General features: G+C 41.7%; 1 protein-coding gene across 2 annotated transcripts in view; it reads right to left on the bottom strand.

Annotated features, from left to right (window-relative positions):
* Positions 1 to 17,500, bottom strand: part of rl (Mitogen-activated protein kinase rl) — a 91,881-nt gene that overhangs the window by 60,028 nt on the left and 14,353 nt on the right. The window contains exons 2-5 of one of the 2 annotated variants that reach the window (XM_076204080.1): positions 10,096 to 10,222; positions 6,412 to 6,522; positions 4,324 to 4,458; positions 2,887 to 3,027 (exon numbers count right to left, since the gene is read on the bottom strand). In XM_076204080.1, coding sequence (XP_076060195.1) covers positions 2,887 to 3,027; positions 4,324 to 4,458; positions 6,412 to 6,522; positions 10,096 to 10,222 — 514 coding nt within the window. The remainder of the gene's footprint in view (positions 1 to 2,886; positions 3,028 to 4,323; positions 4,459 to 6,411; positions 6,523 to 10,095; positions 10,223 to 17,500) is intronic. The other variant, XM_076204081.1, reaches the window with a different exon arrangement.

The following is a 17,500-nucleotide window of genomic DNA, read 5'->3' as shown; positions in this document are numbered from 1 at the left end:
ATGGTCCCACCTGGAGGCTGTTGCTGGTTACCTGGAGGCCACAGGTCTTCTGCATGTGAGACCTGGGGCAACATATTAGCTGGTTTTTATGTTTACCTGGCTCCAGGAGGAGCCAAGATAAGAGGGAGGGAAGGGGTTGAATGGCAGTGGAGTATGTGGGGATGGAATGGGCTGGAGTGTTTTGTTTTGCCTTTGATGTATGTATGTATGGTTATACTTGTGTGATGCAAGAGATGGTTGAGGGTTGGTGACTCTTGTAATGAGATGTGTTCCTATTATTTTCATATAGTATCTTATGAGGAGTATTTAAGTTTCTCAATGCAGGTGTTCCATTAAAGATGTTTTTGGCACTTGAGCTATTATTCTCAATGCTAAATACTAACAGGACAAAAGGCCTTCTTTCAACAAGTTTTAACATCGTAACTCATTGTCTACCTATATATACATCAAGGGCTTTTTCCCCCTTATAAGAGAGAGAGCCCAGTCGAAGGCATGAGGCACCCAGTGCCACCCATTCCACTCCCATCCGCCATCCTCGTTTACCTCTCATCTTCGCTCCCCATGGATGAGGAGCTTACAACTTACATTTACAACTCATAAAAGATGGAAAAAGAGTCAAAAGTTAATAAAGAGAGAGCTTGGATTTCATCTAAAGACCACATGCCAAAGCCGCAGGGTTGCACCTGCAAATGGAAAAGAGGATCTTGTGTTTTGAAGATGGGTACCAGGGAGATGATTCTCTCTGATGTCCATCTAGCAGGACCACTGATGCCAGGTACCCATCACTCATCTCATTAAGATCAAACCCAACTATTACCTAAATTTACCTGTTCTTACACATTTACAGGAAAAAAAAGAAATAGGATGTCAACAATTTACCACAATTACTGAGGGCAGTGCATATAATGGCTCATATACATAGTTGCTTTTTAAGTCTCATCGAATGGACACCCATGGCCCTTCAGTAATTAGCAACGGAACTTGGGCCATCCCAAAGATCTCTCTAGGAAGTATCTTTGATTGTTGTTGTATTAGTGTGGATCTACTGTAGATGTTACTAACTAACAAGAGGTGGAGGAAGAGTAGAACAGTCACCAGTTGTTGGCTCTACTTATGTTAAGTGAGGGTGGTGGTGGTAGATAATTGAAGCTGATAAGATATTTTGGGCCTGGTCTGGAAAGGCTCCAAATTGTACATATATACATACACATACCAAAGGCTTTTTCCCCACTTTACAAGGGAGGCAGCCAAAAAACAAAGGCATAGAAACCATTCCCACCCATTCCATCCCCACATACTCCACTCCCATCTATCCCCTTCCCTCCCTCCTCCTGGATGACAGGTCATCCCTGCATCTTGCCCACTGCCCTGGGTCAGAAGCAGTGTCACAAGACACAGCACATCCAGAGCAAGGCCGCTTCATTAAATCAGTGACCCCCCCACCTCTCCGTCCCCTCATTGTACATTAATGAAAATGAACCCTGGTTGCCTCCGTCCTTTCTTGCAGGAAACCTGTGACCTCGAAGTATTTAGCAACAGCCTATACACAACTCAAACAAACAAGTTACATACTGTGCTGAAATTAATAATGACAAGATGTTTCTCTTGGTTTCGCTTATCCATCCACAACAAAATCTATTCCTGTGGTAAGGTTCTTAAACATTTTTTTTTTAATACCACCATCTCATACAAGTATTTCATACCATTCAAATCAACAAACTACTATATTTCCTGCCATAGAACACATAGAAGCATGTAATTTGGGAAGGATTTAGAGGACTTTGTAATGTGGCATTTAATGAACCATACTCTTGGTCCAATTTGTTAGCGATACAGTTCAAACTGCAGTCACCACGACCTCCATCACAAGTAATAATGCTCTGACCCCAAAGACCTATTAAAACGTTGCCCTCAGAGTTTAAGACGCTGGGTGATTTTTTGTAGAGTATTTTTAGAAAGATTGTGTTGTATGGTGCGAAATACAGTACATCTTTCCTAAAGACAATGCAGACAAATTGTTTTCATTCCACTAGCCACACTTAAAGACAAACTCTTTCCCTTGATCAACTACAAACATGATCATCCATACAGCATTACACTGATAACAATAACAATACAATTCCCTTTGAGCCTAACCAGCAAAGTTCAAACAAATCCATATCTCACATATTTAAAAATCAAATTCAACACACTGCTTTGAAGCAAAAACACATCAACCACCCAGCTATTTGAGGCTCAAGTGTACTATGGATAAACAGATACATAGAATACATCGTCTAAAGCTTGGTTAAGGGATCAAATCTTTTACTAATTAATTAATTACACAATTTTAGAACTTCAAGTTACTGAGGAATATGAAGACTCATTGCCATGAATTATCATTCATTCTAATGATTAATTTAATGTGAACTTTAAATTTGTATATAGTAAACTCCTTATACACAGATATGCTATACATTTCTGCTGAGTAAAATGAGGGTATGGCTCCAATTTGAGGCCTTCTCCCATTCCAAAATATAGGTCCCTTTAAGGCCAGTTGGCATTCAGGTTTTTTACATCTTTGATGCTGGAAAACTGAGTATATACTGCTTGAAAGCAGCTTTCATAGTTACACTACATGGGCACTGGACAATCCAAGAAATTTTGTGAAAGAGGAGACAAGGCAGTCAGTTCTGGCCATAATAACTGATCAGAATGTGGCCCTGCCAAGACGGGTCAGTCACTAATATTTGGGTTTAATCACAAAACCCTTCTGGCCGATTTGACGTAGCCAATGATGACCTTTGCTCTCAGGTCCAAATGAATTGTCTAGGATTTTGAAGTTCGTTTATCTTGAAGTTTTACTGTACCTTGTTCCCTGACAAACATAGAAAGATCCATTTTTACCGAGTAACAAAATCCATCCTTCACCTTTGAGTTGAGCATAATCTCTGGCGCCCTGTACCATCGTGTGGCGACATATTCTGTCAGGAAACCAGTATGGTCATGTTCTGGGTCTGCAACTCTTGCTAAACCAAAGTCACATATCTGGAAAAGAAAATTCATCTAAAATCTGTTCCACTAAATACAATTACTTTTACTTACTCCTGCTATCAAACAGCACAAAGGAATCATCTTCTACATACAAGTAACCTGTGCCATAATATCACAATCATTAATAGGTTTAATTTGAATAATATATCTGCAAAATGAATGTTTAAATATCTTCTCTATACAATTTACACAAAAAAAGTTTTAGTATTCTTTAAGTTTATCTTCATTGCAACCTTACTCTAATCCTATTTTATTGTCCCAATAATTACAATAATATATGAAATATATCCGAGTACATAATCTTTTGAGTAGCCTATGTCTACTGTGATATACTACACAAGAATTTTTTTACTTTTCAAACCACAAACATCTTAACTATGGTAACAATGAATTCGCACTTTCTTCTCTAGTAATTATTTCCTTGAAAAAAATTATATTGAAGGCTCTCCTTTTAAAAACAAAGAGGGATGGCAGTCAAAGTCCACAGCCACCCCATCAATCACTCAACAATGTGTTGCACTAAGCCCCTCTCATAAGAGATCCACAACTCCCATATAGCATTAGCCACCAAACAGGGGGACTTTTAGTAGGGGGAGGGGGTTAGGTACATGCCTTCTGACTTGGCTACCTCCCTTATCAGGGGGAAAAAGCCCTTGGTATATAGATAGGTAGTAAAGGAAGCTATCTGGTACAATAAGTATCACTTTTTAGGATTATAACAATGATTATTCACCCCCATTCCACCTGTCTCACACCCATGACACCTTTGCATGGCAACATGGGGAAAAAGCATTGCCGTATGTCATGGAATTTCTTCAGATCATTATAATCCTAAAAAGTGACAAGATTAAAAAAAGTAAAACAGAACACAGATGGGAAACAAGAGAGGCATGTACTAAGAGTTTATTTGGCAGAATAGCTGCTAGTAAATCACAACATATTCCACACCCTAAACAAATTCCTTGGAGTGTACATATTATAGTGTAAATTCAACCTCATAAATTCACCTACATATACCAAAGGCTTTTTCCCCCCTTACAAGGGAGGTAGCCAGAAAACAAAGGCATAAAATCCACTCCAACCCATTCTAACCCCACATACTCCACTCCCATCTATCCCCTTCCCTCTCTCTTATCCTGGCTCCTCCTGGATGACGGGTCATCCCAGTATCTCGCCCACTGCCCTGGGTCTAATATCAATGTCATCCCATGACACCAAAACCATCTTAAATTCTTAACGTACATACATACATGACGTACATGTTCATAGCAAAATACTGATCCAACTTACTTTGAGGTCACAAGTGGTGTTAAGAAGGAGATTGGATGGCTTGAGATCCCGGTGCAAAACATTAGCCGAGTGAATGTACTTCAGGCCTCGAAGAATTTGGTAGAGGAAATAGCAGATGTGGTCATTACTCAATTTCTGAAATGGGAACACCAAAATGTCAAAACAGCAATTCACGACATTCACAGAGTATAGAACTGTGACTTACAAATTATTCATTGGCACAGTGAAACCTATCTGTAAACATATTATAGATGATAAGAGATAGGAGTAAGGGAAGGGTGGCTGTGAATGGACAATAAACTGGCATGCCCCAAAGGGATTCCTCCTCATCTTCTCTATAAATGCACAAGGGTATGAGGAAGGAGGGTCACCATGTCAATGAAGCTGTGGGGGTCAACCAGGTTGGGAGGAGGAGGAGAGGAGGAAGAACAGAAAGAGTAGGAAGAGGATACTGAGGACTAGGAAGAGAAAGACGAAAAAGAAGAGGAGGAGGAGGAGGAAGTGGAGTTGGAGGAGGAAGTGGAGTTGGTTAAGGTGGAGGGAGGGAGAGGAGAAAGATGGAGGGAGACAGAAAGAGAGGAGAGGAGAGGAGAGGAGAGAGAGAGAGAGAGAGAGAGAGAGAAGGAGAGGGAGGGAGGGAGAGAGGGAGAGAGAGACAGGAAGAGAGGAGGAGGAGAGAGTGAAAGGGGAGAGAGGTGAGAGAGGAGAAAGAGAGAGAGAGAGACAGAGAGAGAGAGAGAGAGAGAGAGAGAGAGAGAGAGAGAGAGAGAGAGAGAGAGAGAGAGAGAGAGAGAGAGAGAAAGGAGAGAGGAGAGAGAGAGGAGAGAGAAAGGAGAGAGGAGAGAGAAAGGAGAGAGGAGAGACAAAGGAGAGAGGAGAGACAAAGGAGAGAGGAGAGAGAAAGGAGAGAGGAGAGAAAAAGGAGAGAGGAGAAAGGAGAGAGGAGAGAAAAAGGAGAGAGGAGAGAAAAAGGAGAGAGGAGAAAGGAGAGAGGAGAGAAAAAGGAGAGAGGAGAGAAAAAGGAGAGAGGAGAGAAAAAGGAGAGAGGAGAGAGGAGAAAGGAGAGAAGAGAGGAGAGCAAGAGAGAGCAAGAGAGAGAACAAGAGAGGAGAGAGAGGAGAATGACAAAGAGGAGAGAGGAGAGATGAGAGAGAGAAGAAAGGAGGGAGGAGAGAGGAGGAAGAGGAGAGAGGAGAAAGAAAGGAGAGAGGAGAGAGAGAAGAGAGAGAGAGAGGAATAAGAGGAGGAAAAGAGGAAGAGAGAAAAGGAAGAGAGGTGGAAGAAAGAGGAAGAGAAAGAGAGAGAGGGAGAAGAAAGAGGAAGAGAGAGGAGGAAGAGAGAAAGGGGAGGGAGGGAGCGAGTAGAGTAGAAAAGAGAGAAGAGAGATGAGAAAGAAAGAGGAAGAGAGGAAGGAAGAAAAGAGGAAGAGAGGTGGAAAAGAGGAGAATTGAGGAAGAGAGGAGGATGAGAGGAGGAAGAAAAAGAAGAGAAGGGAGGAGAGAGAGAGAGAGAGAGAGAGAGAGAGAGAGAGAGAGAGAGAGAGAGAGAGAGAGAGAGAGAGAGAGAGAGAGAGAGAGAGAGAGGGAGGGGGAGGGGGGGGGAGAGAGAGAGAGAGAGAGAGAGAGAGAGAGAGAGAGAGAGAGAGAGAGAGAGAGAGAGAGAGAGAGAGAGAGAGAGAGAGAGAGAGAGAGAGAGAGAGGGAGAGACAGAGGGAGAGAGAGAGAGGGAAAGAGAGAGGGAGAGAGAGAGGGAGGGAGAGAGGGAGGGAGAGAGAGGGAGGGAGAGAGGGAGGGAGAGAGGGAGGGAGAGAGGGTGGGAGAGAGGGTGGGAGAGAGGGAGGGAGAGAGGGAGGGAGAGAGGGAGGGAGAGAGGGAGGGAGAGAGGGAGGGAGAGAGGGAGGGAGAGAGGGAAAGAGAGAGGGAGGGAAAGAGAGAGGGGGAGAGAGGGGGGGGAGAAAGAGAGGAGAGAGAGGAGAGAAAGAAAGAGAGAGAAAACTAAGTAATCAATATTCATGTATTTTCAGACATGTTAAACAGTCATATATTCACTTTTTCTCTAAAAAAAAAAAAAAAAAAAAGGAAAGCCTACCTGTGTTTTGAGAAGTTTATAGAGATCTGTTTCCATGAGGCATTGCACAATGTATACATCTTTCATGGAATCTATGGTAGGAGCTCTGATGATATCCCGAATATCTATGACCTGAAATAATAAGAGTGGGATTAAAAGAAATAAACAAACATCTAATATATATATTAGTGTATTTAGGGATGTGTATTTAGGGATGAAATGGGTGGGAGTGTTTCTATGCCTTTCCCTTTTTGGCTACCTCCCTTGGAAGGGGGAAAAAGCCTTGGTATATGTATGTATGTATATATATATATATATATATATATATATATATATATATATATATATATATATATATATATTTATATATGTATATATATATATATGCAAAGTAACCACTATGAAAAGAGACTAACAAGGCACTTTTGTTTATTACATCTTCAGCACAGAAATGCAGAAATACATAGTACATAGTGGTTACCTTGTATCTGTAGAACACAAGCATATAGTGTTTTTATTGCATATGTATATATACATATATACACATACATACATATACCAAAGGCTTTTTCCCCCTTACAAGGGAAATAGCCAAAAATCAAAGGCATAAAAATCACTCCCATCCATTATATCCCCACATACTCCACTCCCTCCCTCCCTCTTATCTTGGCTCCTCCTGGATGACAGGTCATCCCTGCATCTCAGTTTTCTTCCCAAGCATTAAACTATATTCCATCTGAGAGAACTGGACATTCTAAAAGTAATTTTCATGTCTTACAACACAGAACGATTCACTTGAAAAGATATGGCAAAGGCCTCATATCCAACCATTCACTACACCTCATGGAGAGGTCACGAACAAAACAAATGTTAGAGATCTGGGAGTAGTGCTGAATCAAGATAGCAAGTTTACCACAAACATTGACAACATTGTTGACATTGCCAGGAAATGATCAGGTTAGATCCTCAGGACATTTACATCAAGAGGAGAAGATTGCATGATAACACTGTGGAAAACCCTAGTACTACCTAAAATGAATACTGCAGCCAACTGTGGAACCCAGAGCAGCATAAGGGAGATAGAGAAACTTGAGTGTGTCCAAAGAACCTTCACCACAAAGACCGAGTGTGTAAAAGGCACGAGCTACTGGGACAGACTCAAGCACCTCAAACTCTATTCACTCTAAAGGCGAAGAGAATACCTGATCATTTACATGTGAAAAATGCTGGAGGGTCACATCCCCAACATTGGAGTGACACTCAACCAAGAGAGGACAAGAGGGAGATCTTGCTATGTTGAAGGAATAGCCAGGAGCACAAGGAACACCATATCTCTCAGAGCAAACTCCTTCACTAGAGCGGCTGGCCCCCAAGCTCTTCAGTAGTCTCCCGCACTACCTGAAGAACACTACATCCTGCACAGTGGAAGTATTCAAAAGACTGACTGACTGTGAGAATGTTTATCTTGTCAAGATATTTGGTCCATCAATCTTTCACAATCCTTTCACATAATTTCACTATTGTGCTGGTTAGAAATAATGGCCTATAATTTAGTGGTTTCTCCTTGTTTCCACCTTTGTGAATTGGCACCATGTTAGCCCTTTCCAATCAAGCATCCCAAATGCTTTCATTCAATGAAGACATAACATGACTATGGATCTTGCCTGCTAGTTGTTACCTACATTCTCTAAATATCCAGTGTGAAGTCCTGTCAAGTCCTGAAGCTTTTGTCACATTGTCTCTAGGGTTTTATTCTATATAGTCTGTAGGGTGGTAGTATCTACATCATGGGACCAGCCCCCAACCCCAAACATGGAAGGAATTTGAAGCCAAACTGCTGCAAGAAGCCCTTGCCACCCCTCCAGGTGGTACAGATCCCTGAGAGTAGCTTTGGTTACCCTGGGCAAGCACCAAGTACCACATAAACCAAATTGGAACCATACAAGAACTTGTGGACAGATATGATAAACTGGAGAGTAAGAGACGGGTCCTAACAAGTGTTGCTATTTTCCTGTATACTATAATTAGGTAAATACACAAACACAACCTATGAAACATTTACCTAATCCAAGGAAAAATACTCTCACCAAAACAGCAATGTATAATGTCATTCACAAACTTTTCCAAAACAGGTTTCAAATCAAAGACTCCAGAAATAGGAAAATATCTTACGAGATATGAAAAAAACAAGATAATTACACATGGATATGGTGAAGATAGGTTGGAGGGTACTCAGTGACCGAGTTTCTGGGCCTGTTCCAAAGGCCCAGTTTCTGAACCTAATCTGGAGACCAGACACACCCCGTGAGGAGAATCTTATGTGTAGTCCTGTCATACGTGTGGCACCAATGCAATCTCCTGTAGTATCACCTCTCGCAATTCCAAATGATTACTACAATTAGGTAAATACATAACACAGCTAATACAGTGAAGTTCCAATTATATGGTGTCTGATATAATGGCAATCCCAATATAACAGCACCTTTTGACAAGCCCTATTAATAAAATTATATATAAATATTAATATACGGCAATGGCAATATTTGAATTTTGCACTCTCGACGACCAACTATGTGGGAAGAGCAACAATGTTCTAGCGGCAATCATCCAAACTAGTGGGAACAGCCTTCTGCTTTACTGCCATATTACCCATTGCATCTGCCACGTTACAGTATCCTCTTTACCTGTTTAGATTGGCTTGTCTGTGCTAACTACTGTATCTCACCATGACCCCAATAAAACCATGGAGAAGAGAAAGTGCTTTGTTCTGATGCTCCCGAGCATGATTGAGCTCATAAAACGGATGGAGATGGGAGAGAGCCAGAGCAAGTTGATGGTGGAATTCGGTGCAAGTTCCTTGACACCGTACAACCTCAAGAAACAGAGAGACAAACTCCTGTCTTTTGTTGCTAACACAGAAGTCCCTGCATCACTAAGTAACAAGAGGAAGTCATTGAAAAGACCAAAACTTGATGAATTGGATCAGGCTCTCTACATTTGGTTTACTGTTCAAAGCTCTGAAAGTAAACCTGTCACCAGGCCTGTGTTCATTGTGAAGGCCAAGAAGCTACAAGCAGATTTGGAGATTGAAACTGAATATAACTTCTCCATCAGATGGCTGCGCAACTTTAAGACTCGTCATGACATCAGGAAGCTGGAAATCAGTGGTGAACTTTGTTCAGTGGATCATAAGGCAGCTGAAAATTATGCTGAAATTTTCTCTGGCCTCATATGCGAGCACAAGAAACTGGACCAGGTTTACAACTCCGACAAAACAGCACTTTTTTTGCCATTGTTTGCTTATCTCAACTCTAGCTGGATTCAAGGAAAAACAGGCCAACAGATTCAAGCACAACAAGGAGAGGATTACTATTCTTCCATGTGCTAATGTGTCTGGAACCCACAAGCTTAACTTGTTTGTGATTGGCAAATTTAAGAAACCCAGGGCAGTTAAAAATGTCCATCATTTGCCAGTCCATTATAATGTCAATAGCAGTGTGTGGATGATGGTGGAACTTTTCCAGTGGTGATTCCCATCAAGTTCAAGGTAACACTATTACTGCTGTACAGATTTTCTGTTAACTTCCATCTACATACTGTGCAGTAATATTATGACAAAGAGAACTGTTAACTTTTTCTGCAGGCACACAAGATACAATCAATTGATCAAAACTAAAACTTTGTAAACCACATTACAATACTTACATTTTCATGTTTGAATCTTGTTAAGATTTTAATTTCTCTGAGCGTCCGTTGACAATAAGTCTGATGTTCAAAGGGGGAGATTTTCTTGATGGCAACTTTAGTCTTTGTCACATTATCGTATGCTGATCTGCAAAGGAAAAATTGAACATTAAAAATGATAAACATACATTTAATCATGCATACAAATAACAAAATACTTTTGTACCTTTAGAAAATACAATCTAATCAATATCTCAATACATACATACATACATACATATACCAAGGCTTTTCCCCCTTACAAGGGAGGTAGCCAAAAAGGAAAAGGCATAAAATCATTTCCACCCATTCCATCCCTGAATACACTACACACCCCTCCACCCTCCCTCTTATCTTAGCACCTCAATACCTGCATAAACATAATTTGCGGAGGTGGATGAGGGAAGTTGCAAGTCTTCCTGCAACTTCATCCCCAACTAGCTTTACACCCAGGTTCCTTCAGAAAAATATGGTAGTACAGGGAACACTGGCTACATGTAAGTGTTGCTCTTCCAGTTGATCAAAATACGAGAGATGAGAGAGAGAGAGAGAGAGAGAGAGAGAGAAAGAGGGAGAGAGACAGAGAGAGAGAGAGGAGAGAGAGAGAGAGAGAGAGAGAGAGAGAAAGAGAGAGAGAGAGAGAGAGAGAGAGAGAGAGAGAGAGAGAGAGAGAGAGAGAGAGAGAGAGAGAGAGAGAGAGAGAGAGAGAGAGAGAGAGAGAGAGAGAGAGAGAGAGAGAGAGAGAGAGAGAGAGAGAGAGAGAGAGAGAGAGAGAGAGAGAGAGAGAGAGAGAGAGAGAGAGAGAGAGAGAGAGAGAGAGAGAGAGAGAGAGAGAGAGAGAGAGAGAGAGAGAAAGAGGGAGAGAGACAGAGAGAGAAAATGGTGGAAAGGCTAATAAAAATAAAATAATAATAAAGTGATGAAGATAAAATCAAAGCATAAATGAACACAAAGCAAGCATCAGAAACTATTTACCTATGCTCTTATAAAGCACATTGTTGGAAAAAGATATCTACCAGATATGGTTCTACAAAATCAATTACATAAACATCAAAGGGGTCATCAAAGTGTTATAGATAGCTACTCACATTTGCTGCTGTGTTGTTTTGTTGCTGTGTTGTGTTCTTGCTACATTGTTCTCTTGTGCTGTTTTGTTATGTTTGTTATTAATGTTGTTGTTATTATTGTTGTTGTTGTTGTTATTTTTGTAGCTGTTTTGTTTTATTGCTGTTGTACTTTTGTTATTTATGTTTTTTCTTTTGTTGTCTTGTTCATATTCTTGACTTGTTTTTTTTTGTTCTTGTCTTGTTCATATTCTTAATTTGTTATTCTTGTTATTTATTTTATTGTTAAAGTTTTGTTTTCTTATTTTTGTTTTATTGTTTTTGCTACTATGTCCCCATCTGGGGTATTGGCTGCATGTTACTATAGGGTTAAAAGCTACTAAGTAGCATGCAGCTGATATTTTAGGGTCTATAAGGAGCACCCCTATGGACCAGAGTCACACATCATTTTGTCTGCGATAGAGGAAATCTCTATTCATAGAGAAATGATGCTACTTTATTATACAGCAATTGTTCCTCCATTATGCTGTCCCCTTACTCTTAATACAGTCTTGTACCACTTCTCTAAATATACATTTCCTTTTTTCACTGAACCCTGTGGTGGGGGAGAAAGAATACTGCCACCAAGTCTTCCCACTTGAGTCATAGAAGGCAACAACAACAGGATGGGGAGAGGATTAGGCATCCTATTCTCTGTAGCCCCAAAGGGGACATTCCAAAAAAGCAAAGGCATACAAGGGTCTGGGAGGAGTTTTTCAACCTGAACCCTAAGGTTTGGGTCTTTTAATGTGCATGGATGTGGTACAGGTGAGAGTAAAAGGGAAGAGATAGCCAGTATGTTTGTGAAACAAATTATTGATGTGTTGGCATTGAGTGAAACCAAGTTGAAAGGGAGGGGCAAATTTGAGTTTGTAGTTGGGAGGGTGTCAGGAGTGTAGAGAGGAGGAGGGAGAAAAGGGGTGGCTACACTAGTAAGTGAAGAGATAGGTAAGCATGTGGTAGAGTGGAAAGTTTCTTCAAGGTTAATGTGGATGAAGGTGAAACTGGGGAGACATAGGTCTTTGTAAGTGCATATGGGCCTGGTAGTGAGAAGAGTATAGAGGAAAGGGAGGCTTTTTGGATAGATTTAAGTGCATAGAGGGTTTAGGGAGAAATGTCAAAGTAGTGGTATTGGGAGATCTCAATGATAGGGTAGATGAACCAATAGACAAGAGTAGATTGTATGAAGGGGTGATTGTGCCGACAGGACTGTATGGGCAGAAACATGGAATGTAAGAGGAGAGTTTAAATGTGTTTGAGATGAAATGCCTAAGTATGGTAGGGGTTACTAGGCTGGACAGAGTGAGAAATGAGGTGAGGAGGAGAGCAGGGGTGGAAAGGGAGTTGAGAGGTAGGGTTGATGAAAGAGTATTAGGATGGTTTGGATACATGGAAAGAATAAGTGAAGAAGGATTAGTAAAGAGGTGTGGAAGGCGGAGGTGGACGGAGTGAACATGAGGGGGCAACCAATGGCGAGATGGATGGGGTAAAAGGGGCATTGGAAAAGAGGGGAATGTCTGTTGAGGAAGTGAGAAGACAGAAGATAGGGGTGAGTGGAGAATGGTTGTGTATGGATGATGCTGTGATACATGGAAGAGAGTGGGTGGGGAATGGGAGGGTTAAGGAGTACCTGCAAATGATATTTTGATCCAGCCCAAAGGGATTTCTCCCCAACTTCTCTATTCTGCATGAGGGGATGGAGAGGGGAGGTAGCCAATTAAATGAAGTAGCCTTTCTATGGATGTACTGTGTCTTGCCACACTACTTCTGACCCAGGGCAGTGGGTGAGATGCAGGGATGACCCATCATCCAAGAGGAACAAAAAAAAAAAAGAGGGATGGGTGGTAAATGAGAGTGGAGTATGTGGGGGTGGATTTTTGCCTTTGACTTTGGCTACCTTCCATGTAAGGGGGAAAAAGCCCTTGGCATATATATGTATATATTCATGTAGGGATAAAATGGGTGGAAGTTGATTTAAGCCTTTGACTTTGGTTACCTCTTTTTTATCAGGGGGAAAACCCTTTGGTACATGTATGTATGCTACCATGACATGCTTTCCAGAGGCTGAAATGCCAAATAGGAGAGGAAACATTACCAATGGAGGTGTCAGACACCCAAATGAAAACTCAAAGGCATCCAGTCACAAGGCAATGCATCCTCCCCACTTTTACAATGAGATACAGGTTCTACATGCACAAAACTCATAAATTCCTTTCATCTACCAAGTGCAACATATACTACTTGCAGGTCCACCTCAAATGAATCATACAACTGGTATAGTGTGTTGAGCTTAAGCCAACACATATCTACATACACTCCCAAAAACACTTGAGAACAAAAGCACACTATAAACATACTACAAAAAATATTGACACCATCACACACAAATACACAGCTATTTCAGTTCCTACATAAACACAGGATACACAGAGCAAGTAATACAGGAAACTAAATCAACACCACAGTCCATACTATCCACATTCATTGAATGCACAACAATTAGAGAGGACAGCACAACAAAAAGTAGACTTGTAACATTAATACACAATAGCATACCCTTCTCCAACAATACCAAAGAAACTAGAATCACTGCCTGATGCCACAACAGAAATAATCACAATCCAAGCAGATAAAAAGATAAATAAATAAATAAAAAAAATACATCACAAATATCTATACCACCCACCACTTCACCCCCCAGGGTACATCCCACGACACCAGCCATTCAACTCTAACAAACCATACATTGGCAGAGGACAAACACACAATACCCAATCTGGCTAAACACAAGGACTAAAGAAGAAACAAAATGCTAGAAAAGCTCCTTAATCTATTCATATTAAATTCCAGCAACCACCCCACCAGAACCTCTTCTACATAACAAACGAGCAGCTTCCCGAGATAATACTGTGTTATTGTCTGGATACGGCTAGAGTGGGGTAGTGTAATATGAAGTGTTCTGTATCTTCTGTGTACTAGCAGCATCTGGGACAGTGCATTTCTGTGGCCAGGCCTTTTTTGTGTTGGTACTTAGTGTTAAATGGTGACTTGAATGCAGTCATGCAAGTACGGTTCTTGTTTTTCTTGGCAGAGATTTTTTCTTTAAGATTCATGTTTGGAGAGGTCTGTTGAAAGCCAAGATATGTGTCTGCTCCTGGAGACTTTGTTTTGAGATTTGAGTGTGAATGTGCTATGGATGTGCTGTGCAGTGTAGGTGGAAGACTGGTGTACACATATTTACCCAACTGTAGTGTGAGCAATATGCTGCAGGTGTAATTTTTTATTGTATATATATTCCATGTGTTGTCCTTGTGTCACACCTGCAAGTAGCTGCCCTCACAATGAAGAAGAAAGTGGAGAATGGGTGAAGGACCCTGCCCTTCAATCAAATTCCCATTGACTCCCTGTTACAAAGCGACAAGATCCCCACTTCCACAAGGAGGTGCAGTCCCAAAATGTTACTTGATCTCTGATTTATACCCACAAACAACAAAACAAAGACATCGCAAAACAAATTAACAATAAAGAAACCTTTTGAAAAAACACAAATATAATAATTGGGGCAACAACAAACTTGGAGAATTAAAAACTATAAACTTCTCAAACCCACCACTACTCAAGAACCAGTTGTGGCAACCCAAGGAAATGTTCCTTCACCAAAACAGCAGTATAATATCGTTAACAAGCACTTTTCTGAAACAAGTCTCAAACCTATTCTAGAAAATAGTAAATTTATGAAAAATCAAAGACACGGATGCCATTTAACCCCCCTTTCTTTAATAAAGATGGGGGGGGGGCAATAAAGTGATAAAATCCAATGTAGAAGGCCTAAATAAGGTCTCAAGTATCAACCTGAAACACCTTCACCTGTATGCAATAATGACTAACTGATAATTTCAACCATTCTGGGTTGTACAACAAAATCCCACTCGCATCTATCGCCTACTCTCTTCATTCCTCTTACCTCCAATGCCCCTTTCACCTTATCCATCCACCTCATTGTGTTCTCTCCTTAATGTCACTCCTGCCACAACTTTTTGCTAGTCTTTCTTCACTAATCCTTTCCATATGCCCAAACTATCTCACTATTATTTGATCAACTACCTGCCAGCATTCTTTTCTACCCTTGCTCTATGCCTCACCTTCCCATCTGTAATTTTTCATCCTCATGACCCTGACTATATTTTTCAATCACTTCATCTGAAACTCATTTGAGCTTTCCCATTCTACTTCTTAACCTCCTCAATATGAGTCATATTCTCGCGGGCAGCATTAACTGCCTGATATACGATGATGTATCACAATACCTACTGACCATCAACAGAATCATGAAAGGCACAGAAATACTTGATAGAGAGGACTTGCTAAACTGGAACAGGAGAAACACAAGAGGACATGGAAAGAAAATAAAAAACCATAGCTACAGAAGAGATCTGAAGAAAAAGTTTTCCACATAGAGTGGTAGACACTTGGAACAAACTGGACAAGGAAATAGTGTGTGCATAGAAAAAAAAAATATATATATATATATATATATATATGGGGGAAAAGCCTTGGTATATGTATGTATGTAATATATATATATATATAAATAAATATATATATATATATATATATATAAAATACAAAGTTACAGTTGTATTATTTATTCTCTTTCACTCTGAATATTAATAACCACAAAAAACATGATCAGACCAATTCATGGAATACGGGGGTCACTCAACTACAACTACAAAAAGTATATAATAAAAACGTTGATGCTGCCATCCTCATATACCCACTCACATTTCATGACGCCAACGTAGGTGTCACCATATCAAAGGTGTTAATTCTAAGCCTCTGGTCAAGTGATATGGACACAATGACCCCTTTGTATGGTAGTTTCTATGCATTAGTTCCCACACACCAATTTCTTACGACATTTTTCCTCCACCCCATGGCATTTACTCGCTTCCCTTACTCAATGGGCTACCTCTTCTCCATTCACCTCTCCGTGCGACCCTAAATACCTAAAAGCTCTCTGCTCCCTTCAGTCTCTCTCCTTTCCAACTTGCCTCCGTCTCTCTGCCACCTTCATCCCTCGCACATCTCATCACCTTACTCTTGTTTACATTTAATTTCAGCTTTCTCTTCTCACATACTTTCCCAAACTCTGCCACTAACTGCTTCAGTCCCTTATCTGACTCTGTTCCACTTGCAGTCATCCACAAACAAAAGAACCTGCTTCTATTCTCACTTACCACCTCCAAACTCTTAAGAGAGGTAGACAAAGGGAGGAAGGGAGGAGGAGGGAAAAAGGAGAGGAGGAAGAGAGGGGGAAGGAGGAAGAGAGGGGGAGGGAGAAAGGGAGGGAGGGAGAGAGAGAGAGAGGGGGGGAGGGAGAGGGCAAGGAGAGAGAAGGGGAGGGAGAGGGCAAGGGAGAGGGCAAGGAGAGAGAGGGGGAGGGAGAAGGCAAGGAGAGGGAGAGAGAGAGAGAAGGGGAGAGAGAGAAGGGGAGGGAGAGAGAGGGAGAGAGAGGGCAAGGAGAGAGAGGTGGAGGGAGAGGGCAAGGAGAGAGAGGTGGAGGGAGAGGGCAAGGAGAGAGGGAGGAGAGGGAGAGAGGGAGGGAGAGAGGGAGGAGAGGGAGAGAGATGGGAAGAGAGGGAAGAGAGAGGGAAGAGAGAGGGAAGAGAGGGTAGAGAGAGGGAAGAGAGAGGGAAGAGAGGGTAGAGAGAGGGAAGAGAGAGACATGGAAGAGAGAGAGAGAGGGAAGAGAGAGAGGGAAGAGAGACATGGAAGAGAGAGGAAAATGGAGAGGGGTAGAGAGGGAGATGGTGAGAGGGAGAGAGGGGGACAGGGGAAGAGGAGGAGAGGAAGAGGGGGAGAGGAAGAGAGGAGGAAGGGGGAGGGGAAAGGGAAAGGGGCAAAGGAGGAAAGAAGGAAGGGGGGAGAGGGCATGGGAAGGAAAAGGAGGGGAAGGAAAAGGAGGGAAAGGGAGAGGGAAAGGGGAAGAGAAAGAGGATGAGAGAGGGTGGAGAGCAAGAGATGGAGGGGGAGGGAGAGAGGGTAGAGAGAGGAAAGGAGAGGGAGAGAGAGGGAGAGTAGGAGAGGGAGAGGAGGGGGAGATGGAGAGAAACAGAGATGGTGCAGAGAGGGAGAGAAATGGAGAAGGGGTAGAGAGTGAGGGAGAGAGGAGATGAGGGAGGAAGAGAGGGTAAAGGAGGGAGAGATAGGGGGAGAGAGATAGGGGAGAGGGACAGTGGGAGAGAGGTTAGTTACACAAAATGGACAAACAAACAGCAACA

The sequence above is a fragment of the Oratosquilla oratoria genome, chromosome 20 (genome assembly GCF_046742065.1).
Source record: "Oratosquilla oratoria isolate Oo_2021 chromosome 20, ASM4674206v1, whole genome shotgun sequence".
NCBI lineage: Eukaryota > Metazoa > Arthropoda > Malacostraca > Stomatopoda > Squillidae > Oratosquilla > Oratosquilla oratoria.
Note: the sequence above shows the minus strand (reverse complement) of the source record. Positions and strands in the feature narration are given on the sequence as shown.